This window comes from Neofelis nebulosa, chromosome 8 (genome assembly GCF_028018385.1).
Source record: "Neofelis nebulosa isolate mNeoNeb1 chromosome 8, mNeoNeb1.pri, whole genome shotgun sequence".
Taxonomy (NCBI): domain Eukaryota; kingdom Metazoa; phylum Chordata; class Mammalia; order Carnivora; family Felidae; genus Neofelis; species Neofelis nebulosa.
In genome coordinates this window covers 7,075,853-7,097,908 of record NC_080789.1, presented here as the reverse complement: position 1 = coordinate 7,097,908, position 22,056 = coordinate 7,075,853, and the positions used below count along the sequence as shown (strand labels likewise).

The following is a 22,056-nucleotide window of genomic DNA, read 5'->3' as shown; positions in this document are numbered from 1 at the left end:
CTTCAATGTAAACAGGGTTTATTTTCACTTAATGAATTTCCTAGCTTTTCCCTCCTTTCTCCAGAAGTCAAGAAACCCAACTCTATGGAAGGAGTGGACCCATCTTGCCTAGAGACCTGCCTGCTTTACAGTGAATGCTTTAAGAGTAAGAATTTAAGGGGCACCTGGGTGGCTCAGTCGGTTAAGCGTCCGGCTTCAGCTCAGGTCATGATTCACGGTTTGTGAGTTCAAGCCCTGTGTCGGGCTCTGTGCCGACAGCTCGGAGCCCGGAGCCTGCTCTGGATTCTGTGTTTCCCTCTCTCTCTGCCCCTCCCCTGCTCACGCTCTGTCTCTGTCTCTCTCTCAAAAACAAACATTAAAAAAAATTTTTTTTAAAGAATTTAAATTTTAAGCACTAGCTTGTCTCTTGTGTTTTCCAAACTTAAACCAAACTTCCTCTCTTTGAGGTTCCTGGTCTCTTCTGCAGCCAGCAAATAACACCACACGCTATTTTTCTGAATTTGAAGGTGATGACCATACACAATTTTGTTTGGAGCCTCGGTATTCTGTAGGGTGAATGCAAGGTATAGAAGAACGGTGGGGCGCGGCGGGGGGGGGGGGGGAGTCATTCAGGTAAAATGATGAGGACCAGAACCAGAGGGCAATTGCCACATCAAGATGGAGAGGTGGGAAGATTTGAGTGACAGAGTAGTTTTGCAAACTTAAAATATCACAGCTAAGGGAAAACAGTTCTTTTAGTCCCGTTCTTTCATACAGATATGGAAACAGAAGTCCAGAGAGCATGGTTGATGCCCAAAGTTGCACACTTAGTTACCAGTGCAAGACGGGGGCTCTATCTCAGTGGTCTTTCTATAGCTTCATACCATTCCTATTGTTTTTAGTTTGTTCCAACAGTCTTAGGTTTAAAAAAAAAATCATGGGGGTGCACCTGGGTGGCTCAGTCAGTTGAGCAGCTGACTTCATTCAGCTCAGGTCATGATCTGGTAGTTCTCGTGTTTGAGCCCGGCGTCAGGCTCTGTATCAGCACAGAGCCTGTAGCCTGCTTCAGATTCTGTCTCCCTCTCTCTCTTTGCCCCTCCCCCACTCACACTCTGTTTCTGTCTCTGAAAGATGAATAAACCTTAAAAAAAACTTTTAAGGGGTGCCTGGGTGGCTCAGTCAGTTGAGCATCCGACTTCAGCTCAGGGCTCAGGTCATGATCTCACGGTTTGTGAGTTTGAGTCTCGCATCAGGCTCTGTGCTGACAGTTCGGAGGCTGCTTCAGATTCTGTGTCTCCCTCTCTCTCTGGCCCTTCCCCTCTCGAGCTCTGTCTCTCTCTCTCTCTCTCTCTCTCTCTCTCAAAAATAAATAAACATTTAAAAAAACTTTTAAATAAATAAAAAAAAAATAAATAAAAATCAGCTTAGGGCACCTGGCTGGCTCAGGCAGTAGAGCATGCAACTTTCCATCCCCAGGGCATGAGTTCAAGCCCCGTGTTGGGTGTAGAGATTACTTTAAAAAAATCAGCTTATAACTGATGACGTCTTTATTTGGCAACTTTTTTCCCCTCTGTGGTACATTTAAAAATGGTTCATCTTATAACTGACAGCATCTTAAACTTGATGAAATACGGTAATCCAGACGTTACCATCCCTTTGCTTGAAGCCCTTTGGTGCTATTTTGTGAAGTCTAAAAGAAACGAGAAGATGTACAACATTTTAGTCTTCAAAGCAATTCCAGTATGCTGTATCCCACCGGATCCTCACTCTCACCCTTTGGAGAAGGCAGGGCTGGTATGATGGATGCCAAAGGTTCTCTCTATCTTGGAACCGGCTTAGACTTCCCCCGACGCAGTTCATTCACCCTTTCCTGGATGCTAACCTCACAAGAAACCAGCTCGGATTCCAGGCTTTCTCTGGTGGGGAAAAGTTGTTCTGCTTGCCTTTAGGAGAAGCGAGAAATCTTTCTGGATCCTTTCTCCAAAATGCATTAGCCTTCTGACCCAGGCCAGGGGGGCACGCAGGAAAATCCTGCTTCTGATTCCTGACCCATTCAATCCATTCCCGAGGGCAGCCCAGCAACCAGCTACCATGCTGTGGATCCAGGAACCCACTCACCTACCACTCAACATCCCCGCACTCTGGGGCGGGGTCAATTCCCCCCTCACCAGCTGGAGTCCCAGGCGGCACCACACCTGGTTCTCTGACCACCGCCCCTCACGTGACCAGCCCCTTCGCCCACTCAACCCCCCCCCCACTTGTCTTTGCGCCATAATCTCTGTCCTCCCCTTCAAAGCCCCGCCCCCCGGTTTGGCGCACCTCCCCTTCAAAGCCCCGCCCCCCCGGCTTGGCACAGGCCCCGCCCCTTTCCATCTGAGGGGCGACAGAAGGGCGCCTGGGGCAAGATGGCGGTGAATCAGAGCCACACGGAGAACCGCCGCGGGGCTTTCATTCCTTCCAGCGACAGGTGCCCGAGGGGAAGCCGGTGGGGAGGGGTGTTGTCAGAGCCGGGGATAGACCGACGACCGGTGGGACTGGCGGCTTGGAAACTCTTAGCCAATCAGGGCCTTTCCCGCCTTTTCCGGCCTCGGCTGGCTGAGCCCCGCCCCCTCCACTGGGGCGCTCGAGACCCCGCGGGCTTTCCGGCGCACAGAGTGGGCAGAGGCCGGAGCCCGTGGCCTCGCTGAGGTAAAGGGCGGGTGCGCCGTGCGAGGCGCGCGTCGCCCCAGAAGAAAGGCGGGAGGGCACTGGCAGTGGTGGGGTGTCGCGCCGTTCCTCCGGGGGGGGCGCCGTTGGGAGCACAAACCTCCGTGGGGTGACGGCGACAGGGGGGCCTTGGGTGCGCCCCGCCCCTACTCCCGGGGGCGCGGACGCGGAAGGGGCGGCGGTGTGGATCCCTCTGAAGGATCCCGCGCCCTCGGGGGGGTGGGGGGCGCTCGCCGAAGCCCCCTTTCTTTTCGCCCCGACGGGGAGATGATGGCTCTTACTTCCCTGTAAATAAAGATCGGGACGGAAAGAAGAGCCGTCTAGGGAGAAGGACGCTCGCCGGGCCGCGCCCGTGGCCGTGCGCGGGGCCTGCGGGGCCCGCCGCTCGCTCGCCTTCCCGCCTCAGGCCTCCGCTCCACGCGGCCCCTCTCGTCGGTTCCTCCCGCCCGGCTCTCCAGACTCCGGCGCGGTCCCCCCCACCCCCCCAGCTGCTGCCTCCGCCCCCACTTGTCCCCGTTTTCCTTCGCTCGCGTGTGGCGGCGAGACTGCGCCTTTGTCGGGAAGATCCACCAAGACAGCCCCGAAAGCCGATGTCCGGATGGATCTTTTTCCTCTGCTTCCTCCCCCGGGAAAGTGTCCTTGCCGGGTTCCCACGGGCGGCGGAGGCCGTGCGTCTTCCCCGGCTCCCGAAGGACCTGTGCTCTGCCGCTGTGCGTAGTTGAGTAGTAGGAGAGCGTCGGCCACCGCCCTGACCGCCGGTCCCCTGCACACCCGCCTGGGTGCCCTGGGGCCACTTCCGATCTGGGGTGTCGGCGTCCTCTCCCTCAGCCACGGGTTTGTCTGTTTCCCTGCGTGCGTTGGAGGCGGGGCGTGAAGCTTGTTTCTAAAAAATTACAACACAAACGCTGATCCTGTATGGTCCTTCGAATGATCTTTATGGGGTCCGTTCTGTGCTCTTGAGCACGTAATCGTCTCCACTGTTTAAGAGCTTTATACTTCCAACTGCTCTGTCTACAGTGAGGATCCCCTTATTTCACAGGTGGGGAAACTGAAAGAAAGAGAAGGAATTTGCTTACAATCGTGTGGTCCCTGCATGTGGAAGACCTTTGACGGGGGTTTGAACTGCTCGACTCCAGCGGTCCCGCAGAAAGGAAAAGGGCCGCTTCTGGGCTTTCTCTTCATCAGAGATGCCCCACCCTGTGGGGGCGCCCGCTTCCTGTGTAGAAATGCTGTATTCCTCTATTTCTATTTTATTATTACTTTTAAAATTTGAGTGTAGTTGACACACCATTAACGTTAGTTTCAGGTGTGCAACATAGTGACTAGATCTCTCTGTAAGTTATGCTATGCTCACCAGAAGTGTCACCACACAGTGCTATTGTGACAATGTCACCGACTGTTCCCTATGCTGTGCCTTTTATTCCTGTGACTTACTCATTCCATAACTGGAAGGCTGTATCTGCCACTCCCCTTCCCCGATTTTACCCACCCCCGTCCCACTGACAACCCTCATTTGTTCTCTGTATTTATAGGTCTGAATCTGCTTTTTGTTGGTTTATTCATTTGTTTTTCTTTTTTTAGATTCCACGTGTGAGTGAAATTATGTATCTGTCTTTCTCAGTTTGATTTATTCCACTTAATGTAATATCAAGGTCCATCCATGTTGTTGCAAATGGCAAGATCCCATCCTTTTTTATGGCTGCATAATATTCTGGTGTGTGTGTGTGTGTGTGTGTGTGTGTGTGTGTGTGTGTGTGTACATACCACATCTGCCTTATCTAAGTGCCAGTGAACACTTAGGTTGCTTCCATATCTTGACTATTGTACATAATGCTGCAATAAACATAGGGATGCATGTATCTTTTCAAATCAGCGTTTTCATTTCCTTTAAGTAAATGCCCAGTAGAGGAGTCATTGGATCACACAGTATTTCTCTTTTTAATTTTTTTCTCGTTTTAATTTTTTGAGGAACTTCCATACTGTTTTCCATAGTAGCTGTACCAATTTACATTCCTGCCGACAGTGCACGGGGGTTCTTTTTTCTCCACATCCTCTCCAATATTTCTCGTCTTTTTGATTTTAGCCATTCTGATAGGCGTAAGGTGATACCTTGTTGCGGTTTTGATTTGCATTTCCCTGATGATGAGTGATGTTGAGCATCTTTTCATGGTCTGTTGGCCATCTGTAGGTCTTCTTTGTTGAAATGTCTACTCAGTTCCCCTGCCCATTTTTAAGTGGATTATTTGGGGTTCTTTTGGTGTTGATAGAAACTACTTTAAAGAAATAGGTTGAGAAGGAGAAGATTGGTTGTTTTTTGACTTCTCTTGCCTATTCATAATACACATTTGAGAAACTCATCACACTGGCTGTGTTCTGTGGAGATTTTTAAATCCCAGCTGAGAATTCATAATTGTACAGATAGGACTCTACTGGTAAATAGGGAAGACGTTGAGTTTTCTTTTTTTAACCAATATTCTAAAACTTGTACAGATAGCACCATATGTGTTTATTGTAGAAAAATTGGGAAAAAAATTTAAATCGCCCCAGACTCCAACATCTAGTGCTTTTTACATTTTGGTATGTGTCTTTCTGCGCTTTCCTCCATGGAAATATATGCAACTCCCCCACACTCAAGACTGCTTTGTAATTTGTTTTCCTCATTTACCAATATATTGGGAATACTCTCCAGTATCAATATCTACATCATTAATTTCAATGACTGGTATTCCAATATGCATGAATCTTTGCTCAAGCCTCTATTCGGGATGTTCAGGGTGTAGTAATTTGTCATTGCCATAAACATTGCTTCATGAACATTTTTGAAAACTAATCTCTGCCTGCCTGTCAAAATGTTTCTCAGGGATATGTTCCTTAAAGTGCAATTGTGGCATCAGAGGACATAGACTTTTTTTAAAAGATTAAAATGTATTTTAAGGGGAACCTGGGTGGCTCAGTCAGTTGAGCATCTGACTCTTGATTTTGGGTTAGGTCATGATCCCAGGGTTGTATGATTAAGCCCCTTGTTGGGCGCCATGTTGAGTATGGAGCCTGCTTAAGATTCTCATTCTCGGGGCGCCTGGGTGGCGCAGTCGGTTGAGCGTCCGACTTCAGCCAGGTCACGATCTCGCGGTCTGTGAGTTCGAGCCCCGCGTCAGGCTCTGGGCTGATGGCTCGGAGCCTGGAGCCTGTTTCCGATTCTGTGTCTCCCTCTCTCTCTGCCCCTCCCCCGTTCATGCTCTGTCTCTCTCTGTCCCAGAAATAAATAAAAAACGTTGAAAAAAAAATTAAAAAAAAAAAAAAAAAAAAAGATTCTCATTCTCTCTCTCTCTCTCTCTCTCTCTCTCTCTCTCCCCCTTTCCTCCTCTGCCCTTCTCCACTCCTGCTCTCTCTCTCTCTCAAAAAAAATAAATACTTTAAAAAATATTAAAAATTCTAGGGGTGGGGCCCCTGGGTGGCTCAGTTGGTTGAGCATCCGACTCTTGGTTTTGGCTCAGATCATGATCTCACAGTTCATGAATTCAAGCCCTGCATCAGGCTCTGTTCTGACAGTGCAGAGCTTGCTTGGGATTCTCTCTCTCCCTCTCTCTCTGTAATCTTTATTATTTATTTCCTTCTGCTAGCTTTGGGTTTAGTTTGGTCTTGTTTTTTCTGGTTCCCTTGTGTGGAAAATTAGATTATTGATTTGAGATCTCTCTCTCTCTCTCTTTTTAAAGTAAGCTTCATGTCCAATGCAGAGCTCAGTTTGGGGCTTGAACTCATGACCCTAAAATCAAGACCTGAGCTGAGATCAAGAATCAGGTGCTTAACCAACTAAGTCACCCGGGTACCCTGAGATCTTTCTCTCTCTCTCTTTAACATTTATCCATTTCTTGAGAGACAGAGAGAGACAGAGCACGAGCAGGGGAGGGGTAGAGAGAGAGGGATACATAGAATCTGAAGCAGGATTCAGGCTCTGTGATGGCAGCACAGCACAGAGCCCTACGTGGGGCTCAAACTCACGGACCCTGAGATCATGACCTGAGCCGAAGTCAGACGCTTAACCGACTGAGCCACTCAGGTGCCCAGAGATCTCTTTTTTAAAACTTGCAGGCGTTAAAAGCAAAAATTTTCCTCTTAAGCACTACTTTTGTTACATCTCAAAAGTTTGGTATATGTATTTTCATTTTTATTCATCTCAAAATTTCTAATTTCTAGTGATTCAATTCTGTTTTCAAATTTCACTTGTGATTTCTTTGTTGACCCATTAGTTATTTAAGAGCATTTTGTTTCATTTTCACATTTTTGTTAATTTGTCTGTTATTATTTCTAATTTCATTCCATTTTGATCAGAAAAGATACTGTATGACTGCAATCTTCATAAATTTAGTAGGACTTGTTTTGTTGCCTAATATGTGGTCTGTCTTATAGACTGTGCCATGTGTATTTGAGAAGAGTGTGTATTGTACTTTGTGGGTGAAGTGTCCTTATATGTTAGGTCTAGTTGACTTTTATTAGATGCATTCATGTTTATATTTGTAATATGTTTTTGATGATTGGTCCTTTTATCATGATATAATATTGTTTTATAGTAATTTTTGTTTTAAAGTCTATTTTTCCTGAAATTAGTATAACCCCTGAAGCTCTCTTTTGGCTACTGTTTGATGGAGTATCTTTTTTACATCCTTTCACTTTAAACCTGTTTGTGTCTTTGAATCTCAAGTAAGTCTTTTGTAGACAGTATATAGTGGCATCATGTTTTCAAAAATATATATTTTGCCGATCTCTGACTTTTAATTGGAGAGTTTAATTCATTTACACTTAATGTGATTATTGATAAGGAAGGACTTAACTTCTGCTCTTTTGCTCTTTATTTTCTATATCTCAATTCCTCCATTAATGCCTCCCTTTGTGTTTAATAGATATTTCCTAACATACTATCTTGATTCCCTCCTCATTTCTTTTACTGTATATATTTTAGTTATTTTCTTTGTGGTTGCCCTGAAGATTACATTTAATATCTTAATTTATAACAATCTAGGTCAAATTAATACAATTTTGTTTTAATTGTATGAACAAATTTTGTTCCTATATAACTCTGTCCTCTTATACTGTTATTGTCCCAAATTACATCTTTATACATTGTGTATGCATCACATTAGATTTATAATTACTGTTTTTGCAATTGCCTTTTAATTCATATAGGAAGAAATGAAGAGTTCCAAGCCAAAAATACATCAATACAGACTTTTATGTTTACCTATGTAGTTATCTTTACCAATGTTCTTTGTTTCTTTGTATGGGTTTGATTTACTGCCTAGTGTCTTATTATTTCAGGCTGAAGGACTTTCTTTAGCATTTCTTATATGATGATATATAAGAACCGATGAACTCTCGGTTTATGTTTACTTGGTAATGTTTTAATTTCTCCTTAATTTTTGAAGGATGGTTTTGCCAGATATAGAATTCTTGGTTGACAGATTTTTTTCCTTTAAGCACTTTGCATATGTCATCCTACTACTCCTGCCTCCATAGTTTTTGATGAGAAGTCAGCTATTTGTCTTATTAAGGATTCCTTGTGCATGATGATTATTTTCTCTTGCTGCTTTCAAGAGTCTCTGTATTTGGCTTTCAGCAGTTTGATTTTGTGTCTTGGTGTGGATCTCTTTGAGTTAATCCTACTTGGAGTTTGTCGAGCTTAGATGTGTAGATTCATGTCTCTCATTAAACTGGGGGAGATTATGGCCATTATTTGTTCAAATTTTCTTTATGCCCCCTTTTATTCTCTCCTCTCCTTTTTGCAGTCTCATTATGCATATGGTTGTATGCTTGATTTTGTCCCACAGGTCTGTTAAGACTCTGTTCATTTTGCTTCATTCTTTTTTCTTTCTGTTACTTAGGTAGTGACTGTTATTCTCAATGGACCTATCTTCAGATTCACTGATCCTTTCTTCTGCCTGCTGAAATCTGCCATTAAACCCACCACTACTGAATTTTTTGTTTTACTTACTGTAGTTTCCAACTTCAGAATTTCTATTTGGTTCAGTTTTCTAATTTCTATCTCTTTATTGATATTCTACTTTTTGAGACATTGCTCTCATTATTTCCTTTGGTTATTTAGACATGGTTTCTTTTAACTCTTTAAACATGTTTAAAAGAGTTTATTTAAAATCTTTGTCTAATGGGGCCCCTGGCTGGCTCAGTAGGTACAGCATGCAACTCTTGATCTTGGAGTCATGAGTTTGAGTCCCACACTGGGGGTAGGTTTCCTTTAAAAAAAAAAAAAAGAATAAAGTCTTTGTGTAGTTAATCCAATGTGCGGGCTTCCTCAAGGGCAGTTTTCTATTAATTTCATTTTCTGTTTACAGAAGAACATATGGGCCATACTTTCTTGTTGCATGCCTCATGATGTTGTTGTTGTTGTGGAAAAGCAGACATTTTGGGGTGCCTGGGTGGCTTAGTAGGTTGAGTGTCCAACTTTGGCTCAGGTCACAATCTCATGTTCATGGGTTTGAGCCCCACATCGGGCTCTGTGCTGACAGCTCAGAGCCTGGAGCCTGCTTCTGATTTTGTGTCTCCCTCTCTCTCTGCCCCTCCCCTGCTCATGCTCTCTCTCTGTCTCTCAAAAAATAAAATAAAATGTTAAAAAATTTTTGTAAACTAGACATTTAGAAGATTATGATATGGCAACTCTGGAAATCAGGTTTTCTCTCTTCCTCAGGGTACATTGTTGCTGCTTGCTGTACTTATTTTTTGTTTGTTTAGTGACTTTTCTAAATTATAAAATTTTTAAAGCTTACAGTCTTTGTCACGTGCAGGCACTGAAGTCTCTTTTATATTAACTTAGTGGCCAACTAGTGATTTGACAACTTTCTTATATATCTGGAAACAAAAAAATAAATAAATAAAAAATTCCAGCCTTTGTAGATGGGCTCTGCCTGTGTGTTTGGAGCATGTCTTTATCACTCAGCCAGGCAGTTTACAACTCTGTCTTAGCTTTCACTTCCTACTTGAACAGAGCCTCATTGTCATCCAGAGGTAAAAGTTTTGGACCTTCTCAGTTCCCATCTGAGCATGAACCCAGGCCTCGGAAGGCATGGATGTGACTTTCTAGTTTCCCGTGAATACGTCAGAGCTATTCAAAGCCTTTATTCCCCAAAGTATCTCATTCTCTAGCCTTTCTTTCCTCCCTAACTTTTCAGTTTGTTTGCACTAAATTCATCCTTTGCCCCAGACAGCAGCAACTAATACATTTACCTTGAAATGTTTTTGACAAATGGACCCTGAGTAGTCCCCTCAGTCTTGGGAGAGTTCTGAATTAGGCACACACCATTGGAGCCTGCCCTTCAGGAAGCCACCAGACAAGTTTTAAAACAAGAGTTCTTTGAGAATAAGGTCTATTCTGCTCCCTTTGGTGTTCAGTACTTACACCAGGAATGTGGGTTGTTTTTAAGGCTATTGCCAAGCTGGGGATTGGAAGATGGTACTGGGGTAAGTGTCACGAAGCTCTGTTATCAGACTCAGCTATTTTTTTCTTGACTAAACATTCTCTCAGTTGTTATAAGGTTTTGATTAGATTCCAAACTTCTGGACTGACTTTTGGAGTTCCCTATTTTTGCTGACATCATATTTTCATTGTCTTAAAAAGCCCTTTTTATCAGCATACCACCACCCTAGTTCCAATTCTTACTACCTTACATCAAGACTATTCTAGGGATTCTTTTTTTTTTTAAATTTTTAATGTTTATTTATTTTTGAGAGAGAGAGAGATACAGAGCGTGAGTGGGAAAGGGGCAGAGAGAGGAAGACACAGAATCCCAAGCAGGCTCCAGGCTCTGAGCTGTCAGCACAGAGCCCCACGCAGGGCTTGAACTCACAAACCGTGAGATCATGACCTGATCTGAAGTTGGGCACTCAACTGACTGAGTCACCCAGGTGCCCCTCTTTTTTTTTTTAAGTAATCTCCACACCCAATGTGGGGCTCGAACTCATGACCCTGAGATCAAGAGCTGCCTGCTCTACTGACTGAACTAGTCAGGTGCCCCTTAGGATTTCTTAACCTCTAATAAACCACCACCTCCTTGATTGATTCTCCTTGCCTATTAAGTGATATCTCCAGGCTCTAGTTCCAGCATAGATTTCGAGCTAGATCTCACTATTCTTCCCACCTTCACCTCCATGCTGCTTTGATGAATCCACACAGGTGGGCTGCTCCCAAGTGTGCAATTTGCTTTCCACCACATACCTCCATTAATGCTGCTCTTGCACCTCCATTCATGCTGTTTGCGCCCCATCTGGATCATCCCCTACCCTCACCTCTGCCTACTGAAACACTACTCTTCTCTTAAGAATCAGGGGTGCCTCGGTGGGTCAGTTGGTTAAGCGTCTGACTCTTGATTTCTGCTCAGGTCATGATCTCATGGTTAATGTAACGTGTTCTATTGGTTAATGTGGGGCTATTGGGCTCTGTGCTGAGAGTGGAGCCTGCTTGGGATTCTCTCTCCCTCTCTCTTTCTGTCCCTCCCCAACTTGCGCATGCATGCGCGCTCTCTCTCTCTCTCTCTCTCAAAATAAACAAATAAACTTAGAAAGAAACAACTTCAACCTTTGTATAAAGTCATTCTTAGTCATTTCAACCAAAGCTAATCCCTCCTTCCACTAAATTGCTATGACATTTTTGTGCCATTAACGTGATGTATGTGATATTACTGCTTGCATTATTATGTTTATTCATGTTTTCACTCATTCATTCTTTCAATAAATATTTAATAGCACCCACTGTTTGCTAGGGCCACAGTGCAAAGGCAGGATCATTAGTTAAGACATTGAACACATAAACATATATATATATATATATATATATATATATATATATATTATAATAATTACTAAGAAAGAAAAGAAACCCAATAGGATTCTATGAGTGGGAATAGGATGAGTCCAAGTTTCTCAGGTTAAGAGTGAGGGGAGAACACAAAAGGCAGAGGGAATAACATGTCAGAGGAATCTGGAGTACTCTGTGTGTCTTGCCATTTCTATGAGAGTCAAAGAAACATTTCCATTAGCACAGTGCTTTATACTTCCTGCATATGAAGAATAAGAATTATTATTATTATTTATTATTTTTAATACATTTTTTATTATTATTCCTTAAAAAATTTTTAACGTTTATTTATTTTTGAGAGAGAGAGAGAGACAGAGCTCAAGCAAGGGAGGGGCAGAGAGAGGGAGACACAGAACCGGAAGCAGGCTCCAGGTTCTGAGCTGTCAGCACAGAGCCTGACGCAGGGCTTGAACTCACAAGCAGTGAGATAATGACATGAGCTGAAGTCGGATGCTTAACCGACTGAGCCACCCAGACACTCTTATTTGTTATTCTTTTTTTTTTCTTTTTTTAATTTTTTTTTTTAATGTTTATTTATTTTTGAGACAGAGAGAGACACAGCATGAGCAGGGAAGGGGCAGAGAGAGAGGGAGACACAGAATGTGAAGCAGGCTCCAGGCTCTGAGCTGTCAGCACAGAGCCCGACGCGGGGCTCGAACTCACGAACTGTGAGATCGTGACCTGAGCTGAAGTCGGACGCCCAACCGACTGAGCCACCCAGGCCCCCCCCCATTTGTTATTCTTAATAAACATTAAGAAGAAGGTAGGCTTGATAAGAAAAAAAGAATCCAGTGGTAAAGAGGGAGAGGAGTAAGTGTGAAAAGTCAGAGAATAAGATTTAAATTCCTTTCTATTTCAATACAATAGTGATAGTAGCGGCAGCAGCTAACATTGAGTGCTTACTCTGGGCTTGGAATTGTGCTAAGAACTTTATGCGCGTCGTTTCGTATAACTTCTAAATCGTGTGGTGTCTGCCCTTTCTTTTCTGCAGTGTCTTGATGCAGTCTCAGGATGTGGACCTCTCCTTCCCACAGCAACCAGAGAGATCCAGTCTCTTCAGTGGGACAAAGAGGGGGACACTGTTTCTCACTTCATACCGGGTAATTCTACTTCTACCTTGACCTATTACCGCTACATTTGTTTTCCTTCAAATGGAGAGAGATTTAACATTGACTTTCAAAGTTGGCATTTTATGATTTTCCATGTTGGAGAATATGGAAGAACACGGGTGATGTTTCTCAGGCCGGCATGTCAGACAGCCTCGACCTTAGAGTTGGTCTAATATGTCTCAGTCCGTGGACAAGCTGCATGCCTTCTCCGAAGTTTCTTTCCTCTCCTAGGTGATCTTCGTGACTTCACACTTAGTCAGTGATCCCATGTTTTCTTTCATGATGCCATTTGATCTGATGAGTAACTGCACCGTTGAACAACCGGTCTTTGCTGCCAACTACATTAAAGGGACTATTCAGGCAGCTCCGGATGGTGAGTGTTCCCCCTCAGAAGTGTATTTTTTTCCCTCAAAAGCTTCCAGAAGGTTTAAGATTCAGACTTGGCTCATGCTGGAATTCAAAGAAAGCTGCACTGCTCTGTCGGGTAGTGCTTGTCTCTCTGTCTGGGGCTGTCCTTCTCCGACCAGTGGTGCCAGCATCTTAGCGTGTGCCGTTTCTTCCCCCAGGTGGCTGGGAAGGACAGGCTACTTTTAAATTAGCCTTCAGAAAAGGAGGTGCCATCGAATTTGCCCAGCTGATGGTGAAAGCTGCCTCTGCCGGTGAGCAATGCTAATAAAGACACTAAACACTTTGGGGTTTGGAGGCCTGCGGAATTGAAGTAGGACCGCTACCCAGCCACGACTTTGGTCTCTACGTCAGGCAGCTGGTAGTTGCACACGTATGCAGCAGGCATTTTCTGAGCCTTCCTATTATGGCACAAGTACCATACTACGTGCTGGGAACAAGATTATTCAGCCCCTCCTTGTCCTAAAGGAGTTTGCAGGCTAGCAGAAGTTTATACTCAGACACTTGAACCACTAATTATACCTGATAATCTTTTGTCCGTTTTTAAATGTTTTTTTAATGTACTTTTTAAAGCTTATTGATTTATTTTGAGAGAGATAGAGACAGCGTGAGAAGGGGAGGGGCAGAGAGAGAGGGAAAGAGGGAAAATCCCAAGCAGGCTCCACTCTGGATGTGCAGAGCTCAATGTGGGGCTCGAACCGACAAAGCTGTGAGATCACGACCTGAGCTGAAACCAAGAGTCGGACGCTTAACCGACTGAGCCACCCAGGCGCCCCTCTTTTATCCTTTTAAATGTTGGTCTCATACATCATTGCGTACTCTCATTTTCAGATCAGGAATCCCCAGTTGCCTGAGTTCTTCTTCCTTTGTCACGCCTTTTGTCTTTTTTCCTCTCTGGCTTTGCCTTTGCTTCTGTTGGGTTTAATCCCCGTCTTCCATGAGAAGAGGGAAGAGGTACTATCCAGCCCTACAGCACTGATCTAACAGATGTACCAGAGAACTCTTTCAGACTTTGAAAACAAATAATCTTTTTTGTGGTACATTTTTATTCAATCTGGTCTCACTTCATGCCCCTACTGTCTCAGCTTTTGTACTCCAGTCCAGCTGGACTTCTTTGTGCCCTGTTCTCTCATCTCCGAGCCTTCATGCTATTCGCTCTACCTGGATAACTTTATTTATTAATGTGTTTGTTTAATTTTATTTTATTTTATTTTATTTATTTTTTTTTTTTTTCAACGTTTTTTATTTATTTTTGGGACAGAGAGAGACAGAGCATGAACGGGGGAGGGGCAGAAAGAGAGGGAGACACAGAATCGGAAACAGGCTCCAGGCTCCGAGCCATCAGCCCAGAGCCTGACGCGGGGCTCGAACTCACGGACCGCGAGATCGTGACCTGGCTGAAGTCGGACGCTTAACCGACTGCGCCACCCAGGCGCCCCTAATTTTATTTTTTAAGTAAACTCTACACCCAACATGGGGCTCGAACTCATGATCCTAAGATCGAGAGTCACGTGCTCTACTGACTGAGCCAGCCAGGTGCCCTGGAATTTGCTCTATCCGGAATGCTTTCTCTTTCTCCCTTGCCTCCACCCCAACTCCAATCTAGTTGAGATGAACACAATCTAGAAGAGACACACACATGCAAATATTCCAAACTAGAGGCATGGGCAAAGTGCTGGGGACACACCAGAGGGTGGAATGAATTTTCTAGCTCAGAAGACTGACTGGATCATGATACTATAAACCACAGTTAAGAATATAAGAGACCATCTAAGTTGGAGAGGAAACGAGTTCAATTTTAGATCTAATAATACTAACATTTATTGAATGCTTACCATACAGTGGGCAGCGTTCCAAGCCCTTTACATGTGTCAATTTTTTTAATCCTCACAAAAACTTAGGCTGTAGGTACAATCATTGTCCCCAGTTGATAACTGGGGAAACTGAGTCAGTGATGGTTCTACAGGTTCCCAAGGCTATACAGGTAGAAACTGATAGAGCTAGAATCTGGACCCTAAACATACTCTCACTCTCTTTTTAAACTTTTTATTTCAAAAAAAAAAAATCGTATTTAGAAAAGTTGCAAGAATTTACAGTGGACTCTCATGGACCCTTCATCTAGATTCACCCATCATTAACATCTTCCCACATTTGCTTTATGTTACTCTTCGTTTGTTTTTGTTTTTACTGAACTATTTGGGAGTAAGTTACAAAGTTCATTTCATTCATTCCTAAGTATTCAAGTGTGTATCTGCTAAGAGCAAGGGTATTCTTTTATCTACCCTAAGTCTACTTATCAAATTCAGAAAATTTAACACTGAAACAATGTTATTATTTAATATTTGGTTCATATTCAAATTCAAATGATTAACCTATCACTCTTCCTAATTCTTATGGCGCACTGTTTATTTTTCCAATCCAGGATCTAATCCCAGATCACACGCTGAATTTAATTGTCCTATTTCTTTAGTCTCTTTTAGTCTGGACTCAGCCTTTCTTTGTCTTTCTTGGCGTTGACAGTTTTATTTATTTAAAAAGCTTATTTATTTATTGTGAGAGAGAGACAGTGAGAATGAGTAGGGGAGGGGCAGAGAGAGGGAGAGAGAGAATCCTAAGCAGGCTCTGCACTGTCACACTGTCAGCGCAGAGCCTGACACAGGGCTCAGACTCATGAACCATGAGATCACGGCCTGAGCCACAGTTAGACCCTTAACCTGCTGAGCTACCCAGGCGCCCCAACATTAACATTTTTAAAAGAATACAGGCTTATTGTTTTGTAGATTTGGGTTTATCTGTTTCTTCATGCTTAGATGCAGGTCCTGCATTTTGGCAGAAATACTGTATAAGTAGAGTATGTAAGTGATGCTGTGCTCTTTTGATCCTATACCCTTAACCGCTGGATCATATTGAAGTGAGGTACACTGGAATGCTAGAGGCCAGTGGACCGGCAGCTCAGAACCACAAAGATGAACTGTGTCTAGAGACTCATTTGGAGATCCTCAGCACACAGGTCGTCTCTGGAGCCATGTGAGTGAAAGGCTTATTCAGTGAATAAAGGATGGTCTTCCAAGGTCCTCAACATCGAAGGGATGGGTAGCGTGGGGCCGACTGAGGTAGGAGGAGAATCGAGTTTATTACCCCAGAAATCAAGAAAGAGAAATTTCGGGGCGCCTGGGTGGCGCAGTCGGTTAAGCGTCCGACTTCAGCCAGGTCACGATCTCGCGGTCCGTGAGTTCGAGCCCCGCGTCAGGCTCTGGGCTGATGGCTCGGAGCCTGGAGCCTGTTTCCGATTCTGTGTCTCCCTCTCTCTCTGCCCCTCCCCCGTTCATGCTCTGTCTCTCTCTGTCCCAAAAATAAATAAATAAATAAAATAAATAAAAAAATAAAATAAAATAAAAAAAAGAAAGAGAAATTTCAAGCATTACTGAGCGGTCATCTGTCAGCTGCTGCAGAGATGTTTGATAAAATGAAGACTGAAAAGTGTGCATTGCATGTGGAAATTTGAGTTCGTGGTGGTCTTAGCAAGACAGAAATGCTAAAGACAGGTGGTGGAGAAGCCATATACAGGAAATTGAGGAGTAAGAAAATGTTTAATATTACCTTTAATGATACAGTGCAAGATATGAAGACCAAGGAGTTCACATACTGAACCCAGCCAACAGCTCTTCACTGTCCAGAAGGCAGACAGCATCTAAAGCCTGACGTTGGATAACAAGGTGTCCTGGCTCACAGAGTATGGCCATGTGGAACCCAGAGGCAGGGGGTACTTGGAAGTCCAGTTCTTCTTTGCTACAGATGTCTGGAAAACTCAGAGTAATTGCATACTGGGTCCTGAATTTGCCCTTATTTTTCACCTCACAGTAGAGAGAGCTTATTTTTAGGATTATGGGCTAAGGATCGGGCAACTTGAGGGAAACTTCTTAGTGCTCTTATTAAGATATGCTTCTTGGCTTGCAAAGCTAGGTACAGAGTCCTAGCAGTTGCATAGCCTCTTGGAAAGGGTTTAGGCAACTTAGGTGAACTTGACCAAATGTCTGAACCTACTCTGGGTCTGATTATATCACGGCTTAGGTGTGGGAACCTGCCCCTGCTTTCCCAGCAAGAGTCAGGGATTGTGAGATGGGCTTCCATGAGGCCTTTGGAATTAACTACCCATCATACTTTATGGTTTGACTCTTTGACCCTTATTGTATACCAAACACTATGGTATGATTGAGATGATTGAGAACACAATAGTGAACAAGACATACATAGTCCCCCGCCTTTGTTAAATTTACAGTCTAGTGAGAGTCATATAAGAAATACACAAACGGGGTGCCTGGGTGGCTCAGCTGGTTAAGCATCGGACTTCGGCTCAGGTCATGATCTCATGGCTTGTTAGTTGTGCTGACAGCCCAGAGCCTGGAACCTGCTTCGGATTCTGTGTCTCCATCTTTTTCTGCCCCTTTTTCTTCCCCACCCCCTCGCATTCTGTCTCTCTCTCTCAAAAATAAATAAACATTAAAAAAAAAAAAAAGAAATACGCAAACATATAAGTTAGTAAAATAATATTTCTGGGAAGGATACTAATAGGATATTGAAAAGGAGGATAACTTCAGATTTAGATTTAGATAAGTTTAGATTTAGATTTAGATTTAGATAACTTTAGATTTAGATTTAGATAAGTTTAGATTTAGAATGAATTAGTTAAGATAATGCTAGTTATTAAAACAGATAAACCCCAAATTATCAATAGCTTAAGACAATAGATATTGCTGCTTATATAAAGGTCAATCAGCAGGGATAAAAGGGGGCTGTGTTCTACATAACCCTTCAGGGACTCAGGGTAATAGGGTCTATGCCATTTTTAACACATGGCTTCCACAGCCTCTCTGGCTAGCCAGCAGAGAGGGAAATAGAACAAATGTTTCACCTGGAAAGCTTGCATGGGCCAGGCCTGGAAGCAGTGTTATTACTTGTGGTCAGATGCTAGATGCCAGAAATTAGTGTAGTAGACTGATAATAGCTCCCAAAGATATATCCTTGCCTAGTCCTCAGAATCTGTGAATGTTCCCTTGTTTGTAAAAAGAATCTTTGCAGATGTAATTCATTTAAGGGGCTTGAGGCTATTACCCTGGATTATCCAGGTGCGCCCCAGATGCCATCGCAAGGATCTTTATGAGAGAGATGCAGAGGGAGACAAACAGAAGTGCTTTCTTCTGTATCACGTTGCCATTACATTGGTTTTTAATAGATGTATCTTGCCAACTTGATCGAAGCCTCAGTTGGAAATTTTTTCTGAATATTTATTATGGTAGGTGCTATCCTAGGCCCTGAATAAGCACAGGCCAATAAGACACAGTCTCTGCCCTCAAAAAGCATACAGTTCAGGACAAGGGAGGTGTATGTGTTTTATCTTATATCCTAGGAGCATTGTTGGACACTTGTGTAAGATGATGGTTAATACCCTATTAATTGGTTGGTGGCTGCTGTACATCTGCATTGAACAAATTAGAGTCTCTATTTTGCCAAACTTGTCTTCTCAGCTGCCAGAGGAGTTCCACTTGGAAGTGCAAGTTACTGGTTCAGCCCTCCAGGACTGCTTGTAGTTACTGGGCAGGGGAACATGATGTGCACTCAACAGATGCCTTGTCCAGGTAAGGTATGGCAGGGAAGTTCTTGTTGGGAGGTGGAAAAGTATGCCAGGGGCTCAAAGATCCTTTCACTGCTAGTTTGCTTCCAACTCTGCTGTAGGAGAAACAGCAGAGGTTTAGGAAATTGGAAAATGGGGAAGTCCATGACTTTGTTTCTAGACTGAAACCCAGTGGCATGTCAGCAAGTGACTGGGCTTCAGTTTCAGGCTTACTTTTAACCGTAACGTACACATACAGAGTATAGCTGGGCAACTTCCATTAGTGGGAGCAGTCCCTTCCTGCATATAGCCTGAGCAGAAAATGTGTGCTCTTGCCCGCTTCCCCCTTCCAGCTTCACACACGTATAGCCATCATGCTTATGCCATGCCCTTCAACCTCACTGAGGACTCCGGCTTTATGCTCTGTACCCTCTAACAGTTGTGCCTGTCCACAGTGATTCTCAAATGTGGTCCACAGCCTACTGGTGGGCCACAAAGGGTTTCCTGACAGGCTGCCGACGGGCCCCCAAATGCGGCCCTTCCTTGGGTTCTCCTTGGAGCATGACATGCATGTCTGTTGGCTTCTTGTTTTGTATACTAACTGATGTCACAGAATGACGTGTTTATATGTTGTATGCCTAAAAACATAATCTAATAATTCTTTTAAATGCATTAGTCTCTTGCATTATGTAGAAAACAAAAAATGGAATTATAAGCCATTGTTAACAGTAATATTAGCTTTTATAATTGTCCAGCGATTTACCTTTACTGAGATCTTCATTTCTTCATATGGCTTCAGATTTCTGTCTGGTGTGCTTCCAGGTCACCCTGCAGGACTCCCTGAGGCACTTCTTGCAGGGCCAGTCTGGTGGTAATGAACTCCTTCAGCTTTTGTTTATCTGGAAACATCTTCATTCTCCCTTACTCTTTTTTTTTTTTTAATTTTTTTTTCCAATGTTTTTTATTTATTTTTGGGACAGAGAGAGACAGAGCATGAACGGGGGAGGGGCAGAGAGAGAGGGAGACACAGAATCGGAAACAGGCTCCAGGCTCCGAGCCATCGGCCCAGAGCCTCATGCAGGGCTCGAACTCACGGACCGCGAGATCGTGACCTGGCTGAAGTCGGACGCTTAACCGACTGCGCCACCCAGGCGCCCCATTCTCCCTTACTCTTGAAGGAGTTTGGGCAAATAGAGGACTCTTGTTTGACAGTTTATTTCTGGCCTCCAAAGTTTCTGATGAGCAACCTGCTAATTGTCTTATTGAGGATCCTTTGTATCTGGGTGATGCACTTTTCTCTTGCTGATTTCACGATTCTCTCTTTATCTTTGGTTTTTGGAAGTTTAATTAGAATGCATCTCGGTTGGATCTGTATGAGTTCATCTGACTTGAAGCTCATTGAGCTTCCTGGATGTTTATATTCATGTTTTTCATCCAGTTTGGGAAGTGCACAGTCATCATTTCTTTAGATATTTACTCTCTCCCTTTCTCTCTCTCCTCCTTCTGGGACTTCCACAGCGTGTATGTTGGTCTGCTTGATGGCATCCCACAGGTCCTTCAGCTCTGTTCACTCTTCTTCAATATATTTTCTGGCTGTTTCTCAATCTCTGCTTTTTCTGTTGTTCTATTTTCACGTTAACAGATTCATTCATCTGCCTACTCAAATCTGAATTTGAACCCCTCTAGTGAATTCTTTTCAGCTATCATACTATTCAGCTCCAGAATTTTGCTTTGGTTTCTTGTTAAGTTTTCCACTTCTACTGATATTTCTGTTTGGTGCATACATCATTTTCTTGACTTTCTTCACATTCTCCTTTAGTCTTTGAGCATCTTTAAGACAGTTCTTTTAAAGTTTTTTCTAATTAGCTCAAACATAAAAATGGATTACAGCAAAATAACTCTACAGTTGTCCATTCATTGACTCATTAAACCACTTTGGGACTGTAGCCAAGGAAATAAATACAACCCATGATTATTGTAATATGAATCAGAAAGTTGGAAACGACGCACTCTTCTAGAACAGGGGAATTACGTAGCACCTATCCATGTGATAAAATGTTGTTCAGCTTTTAATTTATGAAGTGTTAATAATGTAAAGACTTTTTTATAATGCCAAATAAAAAGAGCCAGATAAAAAGTTGTATGGTTGTTATGATTGTGATTGTATAAAAAATATTAACAGATCCTACAAAGAAATATACCAAAATACTAAGTTTTTGTCTTTGATAGTGGAATTATAGGTAATTTTTAAATTTCATCTTTTCTCTATTTTCCAAATACATATTCCTCATTGAGCATGTATTACTTTCTTCATAATCAAATAAAATTTATTAAGTAAAATATGTATCTGAGCACAAGTATAAGTAATGTAGAGATATAACTGTAGGAATATTTTCATGTTAATTTGAATCCCTCCACAACAGGAAATGATAAAGCCTTCACCTGGTGAAGGATCTGGCTTTAGCATTACTCTGCCTGAGTTCTCATCCTGTGTCAGTTTGCTTCAGCATAGTTTTTTTGTCTTTCTCCTTCTTACCCATTCCTTGTCCACTCTAAAAAATGAGTAACTGATTTTTTTTCCTTCTCAGCATACCCATTTGTTGTCTATGGATCCCCACAGGCAGGATATGGACCCCCACAGGCAGGATATGGACCCCCACAGGCTGGATATGGACCCCCACAGGCTGGATATGGACCCCCACAGGTGGAATATGGACACCTGCCATGGGGATACGGACCCCCACCAGCAGGATACGGACCCCCACCTGTGGGATCTGGAGCCCCACCAGGAGCATACAGAGCCCTGCCTGTGGGATACGGAGCCCTCCCAGCCGGAAACGAAACCTTACCGACTGGAAGTGAAAACCCAGGGGCTGGAAATCAAGCCCCACCTCCAGGATATGAAGTTTCACCTGCTGGAATTAGAGCTGGGACTGGCAAATCTGTGGCAATCCAACCTCCTGGGTATGAGGCTTCTCTTCCCCCTGCCTCATCTTCTCAGAGCCATTCACCATCTTCCAGGAATTAAACCTTGAAGACTCGCCAAGCAAAGTGGCACCCGAAAACCGAAGTCAGAATAGGAAGGTAGACTCAGGTATGTGATTAAAGGTGTGTCTGACGTAGTGTTGCCCTGTGGAAGGGCAGTCTTAGGGGGAGGCTGAGTCAACTCTTGATTAGATGGGCCAAAGAAGAAGTAGGATTAGAGCTAATTCCCCAATAATTTGGTTGACATTGGGCTGCATTGTAATTTTTTTTTTAAAGTTTATTTATTGAGAGAGAGCATGCACGTGAGCTGGGAGGGGCAGAGAGAAGGAGACAGAGGATCCAGCGCCAGATGGGGACTTGAACTCAGAAGCTGTGAGATCATGACCTGAGCTGAAGTCAGA

At 43.5% G+C, this 22,056-nt stretch overlaps 1 protein-coding gene and 1 long non-coding RNA gene across 2 annotated transcripts; one reads left to right on the top strand and one right to left on the bottom strand.

Moving 5' to 3' along the window:
• Window positions 1-1,502: 1,502 nt before the first annotated feature.
• LOC131518766 (uncharacterized) lies at window positions 1,503-2,073 on the bottom strand. Its single transcript, XR_009265274.1, has 2 exons — window positions 1,753-2,073; window positions 1,503-1,669 (listed from the first exon to the last, which is right to left on the bottom strand). It is a non-coding gene; the product is annotated as an uncharacterized LOC131518766 (long non-coding RNA).
• A 230-nt stretch (window positions 2,074-2,303) lies between these two features.
• WBP2NL (WBP2 N-terminal like) lies at window positions 2,304-21,532 on the top strand. The gene is made up of 6 exons (XM_058682089.1): window positions 2,304-2,446; window positions 12,537-12,645; window positions 12,886-13,027; window positions 13,221-13,313; window positions 18,585-18,695; window positions 21,291-21,532. Exons 1-6 carry the CDS (start codon window positions 2,385-2,387, stop codon window positions 21,530-21,532), a joined length of 759 nt encoding a protein of 252 aa, XP_058538072.1. The 5' UTR covers window positions 2,304-2,384.
• Window positions 21,533-22,056: the final 524 nt, after the last annotated feature.